The 23,113-nt window shown below is 37.5% G+C and overlaps 1 protein-coding gene and 1 long non-coding RNA gene across 32 annotated transcripts in view; one reads left to right on the top strand and one right to left on the bottom strand.

Moving 5' to 3' along the window:
• Window positions 1–23,113, top strand: part of Ptprd (protein tyrosine phosphatase receptor type D) — an 822,247-nt gene that overhangs the window by 417,363 nt on the left and 381,771 nt on the right. For all 31 annotated transcript variants that reach the window (XM_051163652.1, XM_051163675.1, XM_051163581.1 and 28 more), the window contains one exon: window positions 21,332–21,497. In XM_051163652.1, the coding sequence (XP_051019609.1) occupies window positions 21,413–21,497 (85 nt within the window). In that variant the 5' untranslated portion in view covers window positions 21,332–21,412. The remainder of the gene's footprint in view (window positions 1–21,331; window positions 21,498–23,113) is intronic.
• LOC127204555 (uncharacterized) overlaps window positions 1–23,113 on the bottom strand; it is a 215,547-nt gene that overhangs the window by 42,964 nt on the left and 149,470 nt on the right. The window lies entirely within an intron of this gene.

Below are 23,113 nucleotides of genomic sequence, written 5' to 3'. Positions count from 1 at the left end.
TTTTAATGGAAATGCTTTGTTTGCTTTTTCCTTTTAGGGTGATGAGGCCAGTGAGCTTCCTTTTTTGTTGAGGTTTGTCCTCTGTATCCCTGATTTCATGAATAGATCATGCATTTTATTAGAGAGCCACTTTGCACAAGAAGATGCTATTTTCTTTGTAAAAATCTTGTCTGACACACACTCTCTGTCTCTCTCTCTCTCTGTCTCTGTCTCTCTGTCTCTCTCTGTCTCTCCCTGTCTCCCTGTTTCTCTCTCTCTCTCTTTCTCTCTCTCTCTCTCTCTCTCTCTCTCTCTCTCTCTCTCTCTCTCTCTCTCTCTCTCTCTCTCTCTCTCTGTGTGTGTTCAGAAGATTCTCCTTCTACCATGTGGGAACTGAACACATGGACCTTAGGTTGCCAGATGACAAGTGTCACTACCTGCTGAGCATCTCGGCCAGCCCCAAAATGCCATTCACTTGGAAATAAGTGTGAAGTTTTTTGGGAAAAAGAAATGTTCTATTTTGTTACACATTAAAATTATAAATAATATTTGTTTACTATCTAGAATTTATCTTATTATTTTTGCCAGATATCTGTAGTTATACATAAAATTCATAATAATTTTAAAGATTCAAAATATTGTCAGGAAGCCTGTTGGTTGGCATTCAGCATAGAGTGAATATTTGAAAATATTTCGCCTGACAGGAGGTTATTATTTTTTGTTAACAAAATGAAAGTGAAAGTTTTATCCTCTATGTAGATTGTTTTAAATTAGGTCGGTTTTAAGCCTTAATAATCCCATAAATGTAAACATTTTAGATTTACAGAAAATTATTCTGTACTTGGTGAGCTGGTGACATTTTAATGATAATTTTTAATTTTAGATTTATTTAGTATTTTTCTATATTATCTGTTTGCTCATTCTCCTTCATCAAAATACCACACATTGGGTGGTTTAAAGGACAGCCATTTATTGTCTTCATTCAAGGACATATGGTTGGTTTTAATGTCAATTTGTCACAAATTATAATAACCCAAGTAAGGATCCTCACCTGAAGAAGTGTCCAGATTACCTGGATTGGTATGGGAAGACAGACCTGACTGTGGGTGGCATCTTTTGGTAGTAGCCAATATAGGAAGGGGATTTCGGAAGGCAGTTTCCCAAGCCTTCCACTGGCTTGGCTTTCCCTTGTAGTCACCATATTGATTTGTTCCATTGCTTCTGCTCTGCTGATTTCTTCCCCAACAGTAGCTTTCCAAGCTTGCAATCACGAAATGCAACCATTGGCTCTCCCAGAACATTCAGTGCTCCTCCTCCCAGATTGGGACAACTGAGGCATTATGCCCTGGGAGCTGAGTAACTGGGTATAGTTGCCCTCCAGCAGGAGGCAGACAGCTATCCTGGGACTACTGAGAATGATGAGGAACCTAGCATCAACTACTGAGTTTTCAGAACCCTGGGTGTGATTTGGCAGTTGCCACTATTTTAAAGCTCATTTAATAAATATTCACCACCCCTCTCCCCTACCTCAATCCCTCCCCTACCTTCTCTCCGTCATACCTTTGATTCTGATCTTTTGGAGACCCTCTTACTAAAACAGGAGATCTCAGACTGAGCACATTTCTTCTGGAGATTGAGGGAAGAATCAATTTTCATCTTTTCCCTTTTACTGAGTGATGGCCACTTGCCCCATGGGTCTTCTCACTCCCTGTCCACTTTCTTTTCTCTTTAGATATCTGTGTCTAATGACCCTCTTCTTGTAAAATATTAAGGGCCAAAAAACCCTAATGAGTCTTCTAAACTTAATTAACTTTTTGCAACCCCCATCTCTTAGATACTCCTGAGATCCTGGGGGTTAAACATCAACAGGACATGCCAAGGGGGCATAGTTCCCTGATGTCAACAGTCCTGGCCTGCTTGCCTTTTTTTCCTCAGTGGTGGTTTAGGAAGCAAGACAAGATTACAGTTAGAGGAGACATATCCGAAAAATGGTTGTGCTGAATGAACCTTCTAGAGAACCACTGGCTACTTTTGGACCTCGGTTCTCTCATCTGAACGATGAGACACATCTTTTGTGGAGAACTCTTTGTGAGATTTGTTAGCCTTAAGGTCGACAGCATTGTGTTGTGTTAAACGGATTTGAAGTTGAGCTTCTGTTTCAAGCCAGTTTTAAGTGTTTCAGAAGGCAATTTTTATTTTCTTCTTCTCTAAGACAGGAAACAGACGCCTTGCTGATGCACACCCACAAGAGTCTTAAGTGAGCGTCATAAACACTAGCTATTAAGCCAGAAAATGCTTTTCTCAACACATTTTACCCATTGTAATATTGTTGGTCATTTTTTTGTTTTCTTTTCTTTTCCTCTTTTTTTCTTGTTGATACTTCTCTGTGACATCCTGAAGTCTACATAGATTTCACTCAAAAAAATTGCTCCAGGCTATTTTATTTTTATTCAATAGTATTGTGAGGCTTTGGATCTACAGGTACATAATATTTTTTTCTTATGAGCACAACACATACCAAAGTCGAGTTTGCATATTACATATAGTGCCAGCACTTTTCAACCTGAACTCCCAGGGAAACTGAGGCTTAGTGCCCTGAGGCATCTGTGGTGTATGATGAATTAGCCTTCATTGTGTGCATCTAGAATAGTTCTACCCATGTGCCAGCCTTGAGAGAATTAAGAAGTGATATTGAAATCATGGAACCCCACTTTTTGAGAAGGGCAGACTGAATTTTACCTTGGATTTATTGACAATGAGTGCTGTTTCTCTCTAAAACCCTGTTGTGTCACCAACTTGAATGCTCTTTGCTCATTGATGTTGAAGCAGGAAGGAGGCAGTGGTTCTTTCATGTCACACACATGGACTTGGAAGCACGGCAATGTCAGCAACTATGTCTAGAGACTTCCAAAATCAGTGGCAAGATGAGAAGAGCAACCTGAAGGAGGATGAGAATGCCAAATTACATAGTGGATGCCGGGTGTTCTGTAAAGACGTGGATCCAAGAGAAATCTGAAGTGCAGAATGGATTTGTATTATGATTTAGTATTCTCAAGCTTGCAAACATCCGTGTATTTGGTATTTTTCTTGTTGTTTGGTTGGTATTAGGTAAGAGATGCAAGTTTCTCTGTAAAATACAGAGCTCCTAACTTAAGTTCTATGCCCAGTTCTTGTGTTGAGGGCTTGATATTCACTTCCTATTATGATAAAAAAAAAAAACCTGTTACATATACATGGCAAACTTACTGGGTTCTAAAAATGTTTTGAGTCTATCTATTTCTGATTTTTACACTTTTAGTTGAAATTACTTTGTTTTCTAAAATCAAGATTCTACATATTCTTCAAATAGGTTTAGTTTATTAAGAACTTCCCTGACCATTGAAATTGTATTTTCTTTCTCCACACATATACTGTGTTTATTATTCCAATCATGCACATCCACAATTTACTATTGTGCCTTGCTAATATTATATATTCTTATATTTCTAAACAAGAAAATTCATTAGTAGCACTTCCTTGAGCATTATCATTTTTGTGTCTGACATATTAGCCTAAAAATATAGGATCTACAGAGCTGAGCTTCAGGGAATACTTATATTACATATAGATTCTTTACAACTACATAGAACTTTATAGTTTTAGCATATAGCAAGCTTCTTAAAATTCTTGTTGTATACAGAAGACATGAGGTTCTTATTGAAATTTTATACTAAGTTTGTTCATTTGGAAATATTGTGTTCTGGTATGCATGTGCATTGGTGCACCTATGAAAATCAAAGGACAAGTTGATGGAGTGTGTGTGTGTGTGTGTGTGTGTGTGTGAGAGAGAGAGAGAGAGAGAGAGAGAGAGAGAGAGAGAGAGAGAGAGAGAGAGAGAGAGAGAGAGAGAGAAAGAGAGGTTCTAAAGTCTATTATTCCTCCTTCTCAACATACTTATTATTGGTATCCAGGAAGTCTTTTGGGTTTTATATGTTAGTTTTATAATCTGTCACTCTGCTGATTGTATGTATCAGCATTTTTGCATAGCTCTTAGGTTTCTTAGCTATAGCATCGGATCATCTGTAAGTCAGGATTCTGTGACTTCTTTCCTGCTTGCTTGTATCTCTTTGATTTTGTTTTTTTCTTATTGCATCAGCTAAGAGTCCCAGAACTATAATAGAAATGCTGGGCCTGTATGCCCTTGTTTGTGATTTTAGTGAAAATGTCTTGTTATAGCCCTTTTACTTTGATGTTGACTCTAGAGTTGTTGTATATTATCTTTGTTTTTATTGTCTTGAGATATGTGTTTTTGGTTCCAAGTATTTTTAGGACTTTCATCATGAAGGGATGTGAAACATTGTTGAAAGTCCTTTTTGAATCTGTTGATTATGCGATATTTGTCCTTGAGTTCATTTATGTAATTTTATTTTTAAGGTGTTTTAATTTTACCCTAATTTCTACATTATATTTGCTTATGTTAGTCTTAGTGATTAAATTCTCCCAAACTATTTAAGAGTAAGTTAGATAAACATAAGTAAATTAGACATTAATAAGCAGTTCTTAAAACTACTATTTTTTCTCATTAAATGTTATGAATTTTGGTTGGTAGACTTGCTTGGTTTATGTGTATGCCCCCAGTTTATTCATTCTTGTATTAATGTGCATTTTAATGTTTTCTGGTTTATACTATTAAGAAATAATAACATCTATTAGTATTGGGTATAAACTTAATAGTGAACCTGGTGGTTTGGTAAGGTTAACTTTACTTGCTAATGCAGAAGCTGTTTTTCATGAAGATGTTAGCAACAAGATATGAGTATTCTGTTTTCTATACCTAGGTAATAGTCAAGGCCTTTGACTTCTGATTTAATTGTCCTGTTGTTTTTGATACTTTGCATTTCTACAGTGACTAACAGTCATATTGGCAATGACCATTACGATAATGTCTTTTATGAAACTCTTAATGCTTTTGTCTCTACTGCATGCCCCTAAAAGAGGCATGGGCCTTTCCTGCCCATACATTCAAGATAGTGCCAGACATGTGGTGGACATATGTCTAGAAAATACTTCCACTCTGAGGATGCCTTTCTTAAAATGATACCTTTGATGAACAGATGTTTTTAAATTTATTGAACTGTAACTCATCTGTTGTTATTGTCATTTAGCCTTTTATTCATAAATCTTGTCTAGCTCAAGGACAAATGTATTCTGTATTATTTTTTCATAAGATATTATATATCTTTAGTATTTATGTATCTTATCCACAGATATGTGGTGTGAAGCAGGTCAATGTTTATTTTCATATATACAATTTCCTGTTTGATCAAGTACCACTGATTCAAAGAAGTAGTTTTTCCACTTTACCAAGGGATGCAGTTGTGTGTACATCAGTGCCTGAATACACTTGGTCTTCTTTCCTGAATTTGCATTATATTGTGTTTCTACTTAAACAAAACATCAAAATGCATCTTTCCAACCTGGGCCATATTATAATCATTTTCTTAAGTCATCTTCAGTTTGTTACTAACACTACAATTTCTCCTTGTGAATCTTGTTAACTTTTGTTACATAGATTTCTGGATAGTGTTATAGTTTTTAAATTTTGAGCCTATAGCTGTAGTTGACATTAATCTTTTAGTCATTAGCCTCTCTAAACTTGTTGGTTAATTTCAGTTGTGATTGTGTATGTTTTCAAACTAGTTGAATTGATTTGCTAGTTTAAGTACAGACACATCTAATGCGCTTTGTGATGATTTTGTCCCAAGGAACACACAGACACTGTTGAAAACTTCATTCTTTTAAAAATCCTGATTAAAACTGATCCTACATTTAGATTATTAGCCCAACCTGAATGGTGGAAATTTTCAGAGGGCAGAAACCTTTAAGGAGAACAGTATTTAAAGTTATGCTAAGCATTTCCTGTCAGTTCCAGGTGGTGAGATCAATTGAAAGCTCAGCTACATCCATTGCTTCAGCTAGACCACCAGGACAGAGTGGCATGCAATGTGGTTTTAGTCAATAGCTAACGATATATGGAGACAATTTCATTCTGTCTGACCTATGAGACAGAAAAGAATAAGTACTGAAAGAAATAGCAGAGTGGTCCAAGTGAGTTCCTGCTTATTTGTCTTCATAACTCTGTTAGCCTGGTCTGCAATGGTGGCTATAGTCAGAACATCTTGATGAATCTTCTTGGGGCAGTGACTGCTCTGAAATGCTGCAGGTGTCTCTCGCCTTCATTGGGTAGAACTGGTGGGTGGGGTATGTCAGCTCAGCAAGTGTAAAGTCTTTCTGGGAAGTTCTTGAGGACAGGATTCAACTCCCCAAGGCACAGTGTTACTTCCTTTTCCGTACCTTGGCAAAGGCTGTGATAAGGCCAACCCAGAGAGGGAAGATCTGATTTGCAGAGCACTCTGACAGTTGACTCCACAGCTGGATCTGGTTTCTAAATCTTAAGAGAAAGGCTTTTTTTTTTTTTAATTATTGGGAAAGTCTTGTTTTCTAACTGTTCGGATTCGTTTATTATGATTAGCATTACTGCTGTCATTACAAGGTGTAAAAACAATAAATTAAAAGAAAAGAAAAAATTATCTGATCTATAACACAGTAGACATATAAAACCATTTTAAGTGTAGAAAGCCTTTCCGGAGTTAGAGATTTAAAAGTGTGACCAAAGAGGCCTGATCCGCCTACCAGTTCTTTGTACATGAAAGCCTATTTTTTTCCATTTGTGTTTTTTTCAGGACACAAATGAGAACTAACATCAGGAACTTTGCTTTTCATGTAACATTCTAAAGTATGTTAAACTTCTCCATGGGAGATTACAGGGAGGGAAAAAAAATAAATGTTTTTCAGTCCATGTTGCTATGGGGGGAACAGACTATGCTGATGCAGCCTTAAAAAACAACAGATTATTTGGGAGAACATATCAGGAGTCAAAATACTCCACAGTAGACAATGGTGAGTGTATCTGAGTAAGTGATTTGGGTACCAAGCAGCCAAGGGCATTTATAGCCCATTTAAACCTGGCTATTGGGAAGAGCATCTAGAAAAATCTAAGTGAAAATTAGAGTCTTTACTACACGCCAAACACCTTCTAGTGTCTTCATGGGCATTTTTAATGAAACTCAGTCTCTCCTCTGTAGCCATTGTACTTTGTTTCCCAGCATACCAGGTCATTCTCTGCCAAGGCATTCTGACTCTATCACATGACCTTCTGCTTGTCCCTGAGTCTCTGTCTGGGCAGTTTGTTTCCCAACCCGTAAAGGTTTCCATTCTCTCTTCCATATTCAGGCTGAACTTCCGTTTCCTCAGGACCCTTCCCAGGGCATACCACTCTATCTAAACCTCCTCTGCCCATAGCTCCCATGTTCTCTACTCCACCACATTTCTTAGTTTTCCTTACAGCGATTACCAGATGCCTCCCCTTCCCTTTTATCCCTTGTATTTTGTTTTGCCTTATGGCTTTGGGGATTGAACTTGGGTCTCTGACATGCTAGGGCAGCACTGAACACTGGACAGCTAACACACTCCCATCTCCCTTTTATATTGCTCCTTGGCTCCCATCTCTTCCTAATACATTGTGCCAGTATCAGAGACCTCATGTGTACTGTTACATGACTCCAGGGCCAGTCTATTTCTGCCTTGTATTCAATTTTTTCTGGGAGCAAAAGCAGGAGATTAGTCACTTTAAAAACAAAACCCAGTTCTTTTTGTAGGTTCGGGTTGAGCTTATACTGATAAGAAAAGGACATTGTTTGAAATCTGAAACAATACCAATGTCTCTTTATGTCTTTTTATCCTGTGCATTACATCATGTGGACATTGGCTACACAGACAATAGATACAGAGCCTCTTAGTTGTCACATTAAGCATTTGAATGCAGAAAGGGATTGGTGGACAGATCAGTCTAAATGCTCATCTTTGTCTCTAAGCCTCAAAATATGTATATGAAAAAAGATAGATGCAAGGTATCTATGACAGCAGGCCCCACTTGCTTATTTTATGACTCAGAAAAAATATGAATAAATTCATCTTTAAAATTTTATATTTGTTATTATACTAAGAATGTGAAAGGTATTAAATATATTTTTACATGCTATATTTGTAAGTGAAGTATAGATACCATTATTAATATATGTGATGGATGCACTAAGGTAACAAGTTTGTAAATGACAAAATGAAGTATGATGTGTAGTTTTGACTGTAGTGAGACTTGTATTCGGAAGAAGTGTGGCTTGTCAGAATTTCAGTGAGCTCTATCTATGATCATTAGTTGTCTTAATATCCATATCTAGGAAACACTAAAGGAAATATAAAAAGATGACAATGTGCAGTATAAACATTATGAAGACCATAGAAGGAGGACAGTTTCCTAAGAAAATGACATTTTAATTTGGGGCTTGATTCCCCAACACATCATAAATGGGCACCCTATTCCTACCTCATCTTTACTTACCTGTTCCCAGCACCATTCCCCCAAGCTCCCTGGATGTGCTCCTGCTTGTTTCCCTTCCTGCCCTGTCCACTCCCCCAACAATGAGATGTCAAGCTTGAATCCGACAATAGCATTTGGTTGAAGTGTCATTGACATTTCATTTTATTTTAGTTATATAACTATTCCTTTTACAACTGGTGTCTTGAAAGTTTGGTATTGAAAAAGTTACTGCATCTCATTTATTAGTATGCTTTTGATGATTTTTAAACTCCCTTTTGATATCTGTATTGTGTACTTCATTAAAAGATTTTATGGGAGCATAATAAAAGTAACAATGTTTTACAAAGCTTATTTTGTGGAGGTCTTGAGTATATTTTTTTCAAAGTGAATCTATGGGAAAATATTTTTATCACTGCTCGTCTGACACATCTTGCTGTGGGAAATGCATAGTGCTTTTATTGCTGTGGGAAATTTTAGTGCTTTATTATCAAATCACTTTATAATGCCAACTGCTTTTGAAAAAGCACCATTGTGTGCCTTCCATTTTTCTTTCAATATGACCATGTTGCCCTCAGCAGCTTTACACTAAAGTGCATTTACTCTGGCATCTTTCCCCTTGGATAAGCCTCACCATTTGGGTGAATTTACCTTCGGAACCACCTGTCTTCTTCTCTTTAGCCAACTTGTATCCCAGCTAAATTTTAAAGAGAAAACAATACATTAAAAAAAACTTTCATGGTAATATGTAAAATTGGTGTGCCTTGAGGTGTATGTATGTTTTATTCTTTCAGTTACTAGCTATGATAATTTAAAGTTATTTCTGGTTGATCCTTTCTCTTAAGCACATCCTCGAGGCTCTTCCACTCAAACATGGACAGGCGTGTAATGATGTTCCACTAAAGAAACATGAGTCTTTTGGAAGTTTTTTTTTGTTTGTTTGTTTTGCTTCGTTTTATTTTTTGCCCCTGTAGTGAACTTCCACTGGTGAATTCTTTGTAGGTCTAGATCAAGGACTATTGTGCAGAACTACTTATTAGCTTGTCTTTATCCCCTTCTACGCAACTTCTAGAAACATGTTTTTTTCCTATCCAGAATTAGTGCAACTCTCCCTGAGCTAGGATTAGAGAGGGTAGAAGAAGATACTGTGCTGGAAAAGTAAGCAAGCACCTGCAGACCCTCTGAGACCAGCCAGATGCACAGCTCTAGGTTTCTGGTTCCGTTGTGTCCTTTTGGATTATTTATTGTCTTTTAGATGATGGTGTTGGTGAAAATGGTTCATTTTTTTCTTATTTTTATCTCTCTCTCTGGTTTCACTGAAGTGAAGAGGGGAAAAAAGAGCAAAATGATCATTGTGCAACAATGAAATGTGTGCATCTAAGTAGTGGATAGCAACTTTGAGCTTCTGACTAAGAGTTTTCCTTCCCACCCTTCCTTTACTTTGGCTTTGTTTGTATTAGTGGCCACTTGCTTGATTTTACAACAGAGAAAGTGGTTTTTCCACCTCTGGTGTACTCAGTAGAAGTCCAGAGCATCCATCACAACATGACTGGGGAAACAGACATATGAGATTCCACTTTCTTAGTCTGCCCTGGCATCCTCTCACCATTCCACTTAATGTGTAATTCTTTTAAAAAAAAATGTCACTCCCTTGGAGCTTCAGTAGCAGTGTGAGTGGTGGGAAGGCTTCTCTTCAAGGACACACATCAGGCTTATGTTTGCTGATGTTCTCAGATCATTTTTTATTTAATGACAATAATCACATACCCGGTCTTGCAGATTACATTTTCCATGAGTCTACTCAAATCTGATTATGTTTAAGGACAATAAGGGAAATTTGGTGCAATTTATAATTCTGATAGAACTTCCAGGTATGTTTGGCACATTGTTAAAGCCACATTGAAAAGACCTTAAATGTGTAGTTTTAAAGCTATTCTACAGTATAGTTCTTGAAATCACCATCCCTCCCCTTCACTTTTTCTAATTGCTCTTTAGTTGTCTTAGGACAGTGTTTCCTAGCTTTGTTGACAGTTTTGACTGGATTATTCATTGCTATGTTTTTTTTTCTCCTGTACATGAGTATTCATTAAGCATTATGAGTTCTAATTTATTTATTTATTTATTTATTTATTTATTTATTTATTTATTTATTTTATGTTTTTTGAGACAGGTTTTCTCTATGTAACCTTGGCTGTCCTGGACTTACTTTTAGATGAGGCTGGCTTGAAGTCACAGAGATCCGACTGCCTCTCTCTGAATGCTGGGGTTATAGGCATGTACCAGCATGCCCGGCTTGGATTGCTAATTCTTAACAAAACATTAGACAACCTCCACCCGCTTTCATTCATGTTATCGCTGCAAAGAATGTCTTCAGATAATTCCAGATATTCCAAGAGGAAACTATCACTCTCAGGTGAAAGCCATTGTCCAGAAGTTTGCCACGACGATCTACCTGTAGATATATCAAGCAGTAGTAGACTAAATTAATTTTCCTTTGAACTCTAATAATAAAGTGTTGAGAATGGTAAATGGGAGAAGGCAGCTGGATCCGTTGTTGTTGTACTTCAGTTCACCGTCCAGAGCTGCCTGATTATAACTTAGCAAGGCAGAGTGAAGCTGATTCCTGGGACTTGCTGGTGACCCGCAACCCTTTTTTGGTGAGCGACAGGTAAATGAGAGACCTGAATTTGAGAAGACAAGGTGGAAGATTGTTGTGGAGTAGTGCTGAAGGAAATAATACCTGAGGCTGATCTATGTATTGTATATGTGCCCTCCCCACATGTGTACATCCCATCAACACACACACACACACACACACACACACACACCCACACGAGAGAGAGAGAGACATGGAGACAGAGACACAGACATGAGACACAGGGAGACACAGAGACACAGAGATAGACAGAGAAAGCAAGAGAGAGATTGATTAAGAGACCCTTTATTATATTTAAAACTCATATTAAGGACAACATGACCAGTGCTAAAGTACTTAGTTTAATGGGGGGCGTGTTAAATACACTGCAATGTAACTTTAACCATTGCTTTTATAGTAAATTGTACATTAGCACAGAGATTAAAACAATACCCTATGTGCTCTTGTAGAGTGGGAAATGGCTGGCTTGTATTTCTGTATCTTTTGAGGAAGGTGAGTTTCTTAATTCTACACTGTATTTGGAAGATGAAAATGAATAACAGACTCCTCATAGCCACATAAGCAGACTTACATTTGAGCACCTGTACTGTCAGCATTCCTTAGATTTGTGAAAGTTAGGCAGGCTTTGTAGTGTCACAATGGAACTATTACACACTTCTAATGAAACTATCTGAAGATATATAGTTTTTGGATAATGGCAGCCAAGTGATGTAGGGTCTATTTTGTTTATTTGTTTGTCACTGTGTGCTTCTCATGACACAAAGGAGATTGAACTAAGGTTAGTGATTCCATCCCTGAAAGGACCTAATATTTCTGTGTCCCCACTGTGGGAACTTACATGGTATAAAGCGCAGGCAACTCACTACTAGCTTCTATCTCTATGTTTTGGATTTAAACAGAGAAATCTTTTAAGTGATAATGGATTGTTACTTTTATCTACTCCTTAGCACTATTCAAATTCTTTTGATTTCTCAAATAACAATTGCTTAGCTACCCAGAATGCCATATTAACATTCAGCATCTGCCCAATATAAAATGCTCAACTCACACATGCAATAGCTCATAAATGCCTCTCAATTTTTATAATTGTTATGAAAACATGTTTAAAATAAACAAATATCCTTGGATTTTTCCATTTTTTTGTACCATAATGGGAAAGAATGTAGTTTTAAATTGTTTTTTGATTTTTCTCCTAAGACAATTTGCTTGAATCAATCTGGTCTGAGTATTTTATTTAGAGGTTTTTGGTTTTTTTTGTTTTTGTTTTTGTTTTCCCCTATTTTAGTTAATTATATTCCAACAGTTTTTTTTTTTTGCATTTAAAAAATAATTAGTATGGAGGTTTCTGGGATGATGTATTTAAGAATGTGTGGTGTTTTTGTGTGCCACTCTGACATTTATGCACAGCCATTAAATAAAGCCAATTGAGCACACGAGTTCTTTTATGTAATGTATGAGTGGATTTCTGGCTAGAAAGTCCCATTCTTGTTTTTAATCCCACAGTGGGGTTTTAAGTAGTGAGAAATACAGCAAAGTAGGAAGCTTTGCCTTTTGGGGGGGTTAAAATTGGGATCTGATAATTTATGTATTTATAGGATAAATTGCTACATCTTGATACACTAATACAATGGGATAAAATGGTTAATAATAGAGTTAGGATAACTAACATTTCTACTGTTTTAGTCACTTGCGTCTCTTTATTCTAGCAATAGTCCAATCAATCCCTTTAGCTGTTTTGAAATGCACAATAAACTATGCTTAAGGAAAGTCTCTGCACTTTGCTGTGGAACTAGAGCTTACTCTGCCTCTGTAACTTTTATGTGTGCTTATGTAAGCAACCTATTTCTATCATGGTAGAGTGGTAATTGTCCTATGTACTTGGCTTGTTGAATTTAACATGATAACCTTTGGGTTTATCCATGGTGACATGAGTAAGAGAATAAGATGATTATATTTTTTATATTTAAATATTATTCCATATATATATGTATATGTGTATATATATATAATTTTATTTTACAAAAAGCTATCTATCAGTGGGCATTTTCAACTGATTGTATATCTTTGTTTTCATCTGATAAATGTGGGTATGCAGATGTCTTTTTTGTGCAGTGCCCTTTCTTGGGATATGCATTCACAGTGTTATGTCTGGATTATGTAGTAGTTCCACCTATATAGTTTTGATTTTTAAGATTTATTAAAATGTTGGGATTATTTCACAGGCATTTTTTCACTATGCCGACTACCACAGATACTATATCCTAGCATAATATTCCAAAATTATTTAAAATCAAGCAATGGGTGAATTTTCCATCTTTAAAAACACAGCAGAAGGTTTAAAGAACATGTTCCCTGAAGTGGGACCTGGGTAACATTTATGAAACACAAGGGGATGCATTTTTACTTTGCATTATTTAAAGGGTGGCCAGATTGTAATTATTATAGATATAAAGCAAGATGGACAATTTCCCCTACTGTTTAAATAAGATTGAGCAGACTTTCTCCAGTAGCAGGGGTCTTGGGTTGTCTCCTCAACAGTTATCAAGAAGCAGCTCTTTACTTTAAGTGGAGCACTTGCCTTCCATTCCGGGAAATAAACTGCCCCTTTCATTAACCGCTTGTATTTATTCTTTAATGTCTTCTATAGAATTAGGCCTCTTTAACTTTTAGGAAATTTTGAAAGAATCTTTAGCTTTTGTTCTTGGAGTAGATGATTTGGATTCTTTTCTATTCTTTTTTCTTTTCTTTTCTTTTTTCTTTTTTTTGAAATTTTATCTTGAATATCTCCTATAGATTTATCTATAGGAACTGCCCAATTTGTTTTTTAATCATCAGATTCATTGATATTATCTTTATCCTCCTTCTTACCATGACCACCAGCAGCTTCATCATCATTGTCATCATCATCACTGAGTTTTGCTTTATTATATGGAGCCTTGCTACTCCTTCCAGGGTAGATGACTTCCAGGCATGTTTAAGAGTTTTATGTGTTTCTCTTCTTGATTTCCTAATGGTGCATCTTCTTCCATAATGACTAGGTGCTGTCCAGAACTATGCATAACCATTAAGCCATGCTTCTACCTTATGACCAAAAGTGATGTTATTTCAAAGACCCCAGGGGAAACCATTCACTGTGCAAACATTTTCAAGGTTATTGGCACTACTTCAAAGACAGCCTTCAGGATTCCTAGCCTCTCTCTCAGTGGCATCTAGTTTATCTTTTGTCAAGCTGATTTTTTTAAGTGATAAGGTGCACAATAGTTGTTATTTTTTGCCATATTATCCTCCTTAAAGCAACCATTTCTGTTTGCTTTTAGTTCTAACAAAAAAGATAGTTCTGCGACCTTGTTCATGAGCACTGAGTCTCCTGTAGGGTTTTGATACACATTTCAGTAAGAGAGAAGACAGATGGAGTTCCCTGACAATTCATGATATTCTTCTTGTTACTCTTTTGTTGCTGTTGGGATGTCTTTGAAGAAATACCTCTTCAGATCCTATTTCATTTACATTATTAAGGTTCTCCAAAGGAACAGATATGATAGAATGAGGAAAATAATTTTATACACACATAAAGTGTGTGTGTGTGTGCGTGTGTGTGTGTGTGTGTGTGTGTGTGTGTGTGTGTGTGTGTGTGTGTGTGTGTGATTTAATGGAGTGGCTTACAAGCTGTGACGTGGACAGTCAACAATAACTGCCTGTACCAGAGATGACAAGAATCCAGTAATTAATTGTTCAGCCTATGAAAGCTGATGTCTCTGTAGTCCTCATCTGGTTCTGGAAACTGGAGGATTATAGAGAGCTGCCTATCTTAAGTCTATGTAGAAATTTTGAAGGGTCGGGTTGTAATACCAGTAAGGGAATGCCTCGCCAGCAGGATTGATGATCTTTCCAGTGAGAGTGAGGACAAGCAAGTAAAACCAAAATCCTCTTCCATTTCTGTGTCTTATGGAGGCGCCCACCAGAAGATGTGGTACAGATTTAGGGTGGGTCCCAATCCTCAAATGACCCAATTAAGAAAATCACTCTTAGGTTCACCCACCTGACAGTGTTTTAGGTGATTCCAGATGTAGTCAAGCTGACAACCAAATTAGCTATCACACCATATTTTCCTTTTATTGAAAATAGCTTTATTTTTTCCCTACATAATAAATCCTAGTTATAATTTTTCTTCCTCAACTCCTCCTAGGTCTTCCCCACTTATCCTTCCATCTGTATCTGCTCCATTTTTATTTCTCCTTTGAATACAAACAAGCTTCTGAGGAATAGTAGCAAAAGGTAGTACGATAGAATAAAAACTAAAACATTGAAATAGGACAAAACAAACCAAAAGAAAGAAAGAAAAGAGTGAAAAAAGGCACATGTATCTGATATAGATACAGAGACACACTTTTAAACATACTCAGGAATCTCATAAAAACACTAATGTAGAAGCCATACTATATATTTAAAGAACCTGTAGGGTAAAAACAGAAAATATATATTCAATAAAGATAAATAAAAATTAAAAAATAAGATAAAAATTTAAAGCTCTGACATGACATTATGAGACAATGAAGCATTTTTGGTTGGTCATCTACAGCTGTTCATGCACCCTTAAGACAAGTTTTGTTCTCCAGTGAGACTCTCTTGGAGAATGCTACCTTTGCAAATGGTTATCAGTTGGAGATTGTATCTGGGTTAGGGATGGGTGCGTATATCCACTCTCTTTTCAGCTATAGGGCTACATCTGGTGCAGACCTGTGCAGGCCCTGTGACTGTTGCCTGAGTCTCTTAGTTCATATGTGTGCTGATCCTGCTGAATTAGATGTAGCTTCTTGTTTCTTTCCTTCATCTCTTCTGGCTCTTATATTTTTTTCCAACTCTTCTTCCACAGTGTTCTTTGAGCCCTTAGGGGCTGAGTGCTCCAACATTTCTCATTCTATATGTAATATCTGGTTGTGGGTTTCTGTATTCTTTTCCATCTGCTACAGGAGAGAGCTTCTGTGATGATGGCTGAACAAGGCACTGGTATATGAGTATAAAAATATCATTATGATCCTTTTATTCTGTATTTTTGTTTTTGTTTTTGAATAGTAGCATCTGATCCCCAGGTTATCTAGTCTCAGGTTCTTGGTCCACCAAGCAGTGTATGGTATAGGTTTCATCTAGATGAGTGGGCCTTAAATCAAAGTAGATTGTGGCTGGTTACTCCCACAATTTTTGTGCCACACCAATTGCCCTAACATATCTTGCAGGTATGACACAATTGTAGATCAAAGGGCATCACATAATTAAATTTTAAATTACCTGTTTTCTTACTGTTGAGTTGTTTAAGGTTCTTCTATCCCCTGAGTGTTAACCTGTGGATTTTGGAACCTGATGTAAAAACCCCTTGACTGAGCTAGTGCTCTGTTCTCTACTGTGGTCCCTTCTATACTTTCAAAGTTTTTTTCTTTACCATTGTTTTTCATTGATTGTGGGACTTTATACATGTACATATATACATCTGGAAACTTTGATGTATGATTTATATGGCCAGAAATGGGGATGCAGTTTCATTCTTTTGCTTATTGTATAGCTTTTACACAATGTTTTCTTTCAACAATAGAAATAATTTCATGAAAATAAAACTCTGTGTGTGTGTGTGTGTGTGTGTGTGTGTGTGTGTGCATGAGCATGTCCACAGGATGCAGATGGGAAATGAATGGTCTAAGTGTTAAGTTGATTCCCTTAACATTGAAACTTTAGCTCCTACTATGGATTCCCAAGGATGTGTTGACAAGGACTCAGAAATTAAATTATACCTTATTGTTTCAGGCAGGAGGGAAAACACTTTTCGGTGCCTTGTTTGTGCTCCTCAGTGTTGAATGTGCTGTTCGCTAGGAAGCCACATACACATGAGCCTGTTTAAGTAATGTAAATAATATCTGCCCCAGTCACCATACTTCAGTCCATTATTACAGTGCAGTAACCATTCCATGGTGCAGGAAGATCTGTTGGACGGAGCTGGAAGCTTTTGTGATTTATCAAGATAAATTGTTCAGGGATCTGTCTTGTCTTAGAAAATCAATACAAGATACACGAAGAGTCTAGCTTTTGAGTCTTTTCATTTACGTTTACTGTGCTGTGTTTGAGGACATAGGGAATTTGTAGGGTGCCCAGAGAAGCCTCTGTTGGCATTGCTATAGATACTCCAGTTCTGCCTTCTGCCTGAATGGCTATGCTTTCATCTCTTACAAATGGAAGCTTCCTGGTAACACATCCTTTGTACAAATAGCTCCTTCTCTTAAATAATTGGAAACTTGTTCCAATTGATTTATAGTGGCCTAGCAAAGGAGGTTGATGAGAGCTGTCACAGTATGTAAGGATTCTCCGTGCAACTGACTGCATTTCTGTAGACATATCTACCCAGGTTAAATATTATGATATTGCTGTTTCCACTGTATAGGCTTACCATATGTACTATGAGATGGAGAGAGCCAAGTGTTTAAAGGTAAACAGGTAAAAACCTAGTTTTTTAAAAAAAATGATAGTAACAGTGACTTCAAAGTTCTTGTGGAGACTTTTTTTTTCCTACTTGGTGATTAATTCTTTTCCGTTCTTATCCTGTTTTCAGTGTAATGGTTGTATTCTTGTGTTAGTCAGCTTTCCATTACTGTAATAAATACCCAAGATAAAATCATCCTGAAGAATAGAATGGCTTACTTTTGCTCAGGGATTTTAAGTGTTGCTAAACCATAATTGACTGGCCTCAATGCTTTAGGAATGTAGTGGCTTAGTGTATCAAGATAGGAGCCCGTGGCAGAGGAACTTCATCTTCATCTTCATGACTGAGACACAGAAAGAGGAATAGGAATACCCGTTCATTATTTCACTTGGTCCCAATTGGGCCACAAATGAGGGACTAAGTGGGTGACACACGTCTCTTGGGACACACGTTTTCAGGCTGTAGCCATTTATAAACTTCTCTGTTGAGTGATTAATATAATTTAAAACTATTTGAAGTATGAAACCAGAGGTTTTAAAATGGCGTACTTCATTTAGTTCATTGTAGTTATTGTGCTTCGTTCCAGCAGGTCTCCTTATAGTTAGCTGATGGCACATCATTGTATGCCCTAGGATTTACTGAACACTTCTTTGCTCCTGAGTGTGGCAAGATGTTCCAGAATAATTTTCTACATTTCCTACACTAAACTTAAAACCAGTCATTTCCTTTTCCTTTTATTTTCTTTTTTCTTTTAAGAGAAGCTCCTTTTTTGCCTTTCTTCTATTTTCTACTATCTACATAAACACATGTTCGCACTATGGAAAGCTGGAGAAATATCAGTACTCACTTTCGTTGAAATATTAATGTGTTTGTTGTAGAAAATGTCCCTCGGTTAAAGAAAAGGGTTGGATCCAGCTTGTGTGATTCTGAAGCCCCGTCCTGTCTGTCTGTCTGTCTGTCCTGTCTTGGACGTTACCTACCACACAGGTGCATACCTTCCAGGCTACTATCCCGCTGATTTGAAAGCTCTCATAAGAGCTCTGTGCTATGGCAGTAGAGTTTAAAATATCATTTCAAGCTCACAACTGTATGTGTTTTATTTGTCCGTCTCTTTTGACGAGTCATGCATGGGGTGAAAAGCCAAGTTGGTCTCTCCTGATGTCATAAAGCACAGTGCACCTAGTGCCTTTGCCTCTTTTCTATCTTAAATGGCTGAAGGCAAACAGCAGTGATGTTCATTGACTGTCATTCTTTTTATTTTAAATGTCTCCTTAAAAATTCATTTCCCATTTTTGTATTGCAGTATCAATTTCATTGTACTGATACTACCTAGCACTTTCTTTTCAGTAGGGTTTATGGAAATGAATCTCTGGTATGTGCATTTTTCCTCCACTTCTGATCACTTCCTAGATGTCTTGGCCAAGGGCGTAGCCTATTTAAGTGTAAATGTGTCTTTTCACGTTAGCATTCATATCTAGAGAGTGCAATCCCGTCACTGACCCATATGAGAGGGAACATTTGCAGGCTTATTTGGAAAAATTTGGTCTTAATACACTTTAGCTGAGTGCATGGAAAAGGCAAGTCGTCCTTCCTGGAGCAAGCTTCTGTGGGTTTCTGACTCTGATGGCTTGGAGTCCTTATGTAGCAGTTGGCTCTGATATGCTTGCACAGACACAAATTGAATTCGACAGGACTGATGTCTCCTGGACTTTGCTGCCATCTGAAATGCTGGCTTGAGAAAGAAGCAGTGGCAGGGGGAGGAGAGGTGGTGAAGAGAGCTGATTCCTGTGGCACTTTTCCTAAGAAGCTGGGCGATTTCTAACAGCTGATAGCTGTGAACTGCTTGATAAGCTGTTTTCCAGATGAGATTGATAACCAATCACTGTTCCGGAGCAGCTGGCTAGCTTTCGGATTCAAGATGTGTTTCAGTGTTCCGCTTACTTCTTCATGCTTCCCACAAATCTGTCTAAAAACAAATAAACAAACAAAAGAAGGGGCCAGTGAGTAGAATGCTAATTACAATGATTCTCCTCTTCCTTTTTGCTGTATCTTTCCTGCATCTGAACCATTTTTGCCTATTAATGAAAACCTTTTTTTTTTTAAAGAAGGACATTTTAATTTTCAAATCCAGTGTCAGAAAAGACAAAGTGTATATAATAGCTGCATTGCTATTCTTTTAAAAATCCACTTAATTTGGAGTGTGGCATTGCTTATGTGTATCTCCTCTATATCCTGTCAAGCATTCAAGTGTTTCAGACATTGAGAGATGGGAAAACTAAAGGTGTACAGTTTCATTTTTCCAACGAATCCTGAAGGTCTTAAGTTCTTGTCACACTCAGAAGGCTGTAGTTTGTGATGCAGCCACTCCATTTTCTTTTTAATTAAGAGGTTACTCTCTGTAAGAGGCTATGCTAGATTTACTGAAGGTCCTATAAGCACAATTACACACCACTTTGAGAATTACACTTGAAATTATTTCTTAGAGTCTGTCTATGATCACCTCACTCCTCTCCCATTACTGTGTCCCTGCTAGGACTACCAACTCATTTTCTAGGGGAAAAGGCTCCAATGTACTTTTATTTATGATTGTATTTTGTGTGTATGCACTCATGTACGCATATATAAATGTGCCAAAACACATATGTAGATATCAGAGGACAATTCTGAGAGTTGGTTTCCTCATTCTGCTATGGGTTCTGGGGATAAAACTCAGGTCATCAACCTTGCAAAGCAAGCACTTTTACTCTGTGAGCAATCTCGTCAGACCAACCATCACTTCTGAGTTTATATTACGTCTCTCCTAGAACTCTCGCTATGAACTTGGTAACATTCTACACTGTCCCTGATGCACCTGTCAGGGAGTTTTCCCAAAGCCTAGTTCTGTATAGTTCTCTGTCCTCAAACAGTATAGAGCTTGTTTTTCTGCTGGCTGTGTAACGGTCACTACACAAAGACTGATATCCAAGGATCTCTTTGTCCTCTCTTTTGTGCCATTGTCTGTTCTCCTATTAGTTACCTCATTCTAACCCCGTGGCTCTCACAATATGATCCCAAACCAGAAGCACATCAGTATTTTCCAGGGATGAGAAATACAAAGTCGTGGACCATACCAGACAATGTCAGAAGTGTAAACCGTTGTGGTGCCTAGTTCTCTGCTTTAAGAAGCCATCCCTGCTTCAACATGCCAGCATCTTACCTTTTCCAAAGCTTCACATGGAGTTCGGGGAGTACCTATTATTCCTCATCTTGTTAAAATCCTGCTTATCTATGCCCAAGGCTTTCGGACACCACATGACAGTCCACAGCCATCTATAATTCCAGTCCCAGGGAATTGGACACTGCTTTTTTGGCATCTATGGACACCAGACAAGGACGTGATAAACAGACATGTACACGGTGCACAGTCGTATATTCAGGCAAAACATCCTTACAGGCCTTTCTTTATTCTGTCATTAATAGATGGAAAGTTCTAATGAGCCTTTCTTAAGGCTCTGGTGTGCCTTCTTCCATGATGGGCCTATGTAGAATTTTCTATCAAGTGACTGTGCCCCCTTCGTGTATAGTACCCAAAAGATGGCACAGGAGCAGAGGAAGAAATTTCTGCAGATTGGTTGTAGGTGTCTTGGCTGCAGGAATGCTAGGGACCCTGAATTTTACAAGCCAAGTTATTTCCCAATACAAAGAACTGTCATCTCCAGTGTTTATTGTGTTTTTTACAATAGGGCATGTCTCTCTTGGTTGTGGTCAGACAGAGGGAAAGAGTGAGAAATCTAAATGTCTTTGTGTTTTCTTCTTTTCTTGTCTCCTCCCTTTACAGGCTCTGAAAGGGTTCCAGCTGAAGTTTCTGAGCAGACCAGTCACTGCTGCTTCCTAGGCTGAGTTTCCAAGCTGCTGGTACATGCCATTGACAAGCTACAGGATGGTGCCCGTGGCCAGGCCGCTGTTGCTGCTCCTTGCCTTCTTCCTCTGCGCCTGTGCTGAGAGTAAGCTATCCTGCCCTTCTCTAGGGAACTGTGGCTATAATGAGTGGTTTTGTTTGCAGTTGGCACCAGGCTCAGGCCTCTGAATACATTTCCTTTGGAAATATACCCTGAGACACTGTGGGATCCTCCTTGGCTTCCTGCCAGCCTTTGAAGGAGATTATTGATGTGTCTTTCCCACTACTTCCTCTTCTGTTTAATACTTGTGTATCTAACTGCTCCTATTGCTTACTTCCATATATATATATATATATATATATATATATATATATATATATATTTTTTTTTTTTTTTTTTTTTTTTTCAGACTCCATAGCAGCCTGGTGTCAAAGATAATACAAGACCAATGATATAACTTAACTGTGGTTGACCAGTTGGTAGTGTCAATACATAAACATTGTCGAGATGCAGTAGAAATGTCTTTAGTTGTATGGATAATTCTATGTTTAGAAAAATGCGCAATGTCACATTGAGCCCAATTAAACTTGCAAGCCCCTTGTATCTGTCACAGCAGCTGTTCCGATGTACTGTTTCCGACAGCTGTCGTGGAGTACAATATTCAAACAAATCAAGCAGAACTGACAACTTTGTGGCTGGGTGGAGGGTCTGGAAGTGGGAAAAGAAGTCTATGGAATGCAGACACTAAAGTTTGGATTTCTGGATTCAGTTTATGAAACTGGGGTTGCGGTTAATTAGCTTGCCACCTAATGAGGGTGATCATATCTTCTTTGTACCCAGCAATCATTAGCTCTACAGTGTTTACATCTGTTTCTTTCTTCATCTATTCTATTGCTTTGGGGAGACAATAGTGTCCATTCCTGGCTCTTACTCACTGGCATGTCTATTTCCTCATGAGTGGTGTAACTCATATGTGATTTGGCCATTCTCTTGGGGAGTCCCCTGGTGTGATTAATATGTATAACATCTGCAGTCATTAACTTTTCCCTCCACTGGCTGTCCCAGGGAGATTAAATTTGATTCATGTTAAGGATATCGTAAAGACAAAGATCCTGTGTCATCCTGGTCCTTTCTTATTAATTGTGTCTTGACAAGAATTCCCTCACTAGCAGCCAAGTGCATCATTTAAATCGGGCTCTATTTTCTCAAGAAATCTTTCAAGGAGAAAAAAAAATAATGTTATTAATGAATGCATATCGAGCATGTATGTTCTAAGCACAGCATTCTGTGGTTAATAGTATATATAGTCTGCTAATTAACACAGGGGAGTGTTGGTTTAAGGTTAAGCCAAAGAATTTATTATACCATGCCAGGAAATAATTAATTGAGGAAAGATCCACATGTAGGGTATTGTTATTTTAAAGGCATTTATGTCAAAACTTCAAAATCTCAATTTGCTTTATTAACAAAATCAATTCAATGTATAGTGAATTCTGTTTTGGCTAAAGTTTAGAAGTAAGTTGTTTCACCATTGTTCATTTTTGGTAAAAGCATATTAAAATCCTAGGAACCCACTTAAATGTCAAATCACAGCTGTATGTTTTTCTGGAACTTACTAGATACATATTTAGTATCTAAGAAGTCATCCTTTCAGACAGTAAAATCCACTTCTTTGGAGAAATTATGGTTTTCCTTAACAATGTGGTGGAAAGTGGCAGACA

Source organism: Acomys russatus, chromosome 2 (assembly GCF_903995435.1).
Source record: "Acomys russatus chromosome 2, mAcoRus1.1, whole genome shotgun sequence".
NCBI classification, from domain to species: Eukaryota; Metazoa; Chordata; class Mammalia; order Rodentia; family Muridae; genus Acomys; species Acomys russatus.
The sequence above is the reverse complement of the archived record's forward strand: the minus strand, read 5'-3'. Positions and strand labels throughout refer to the sequence as shown.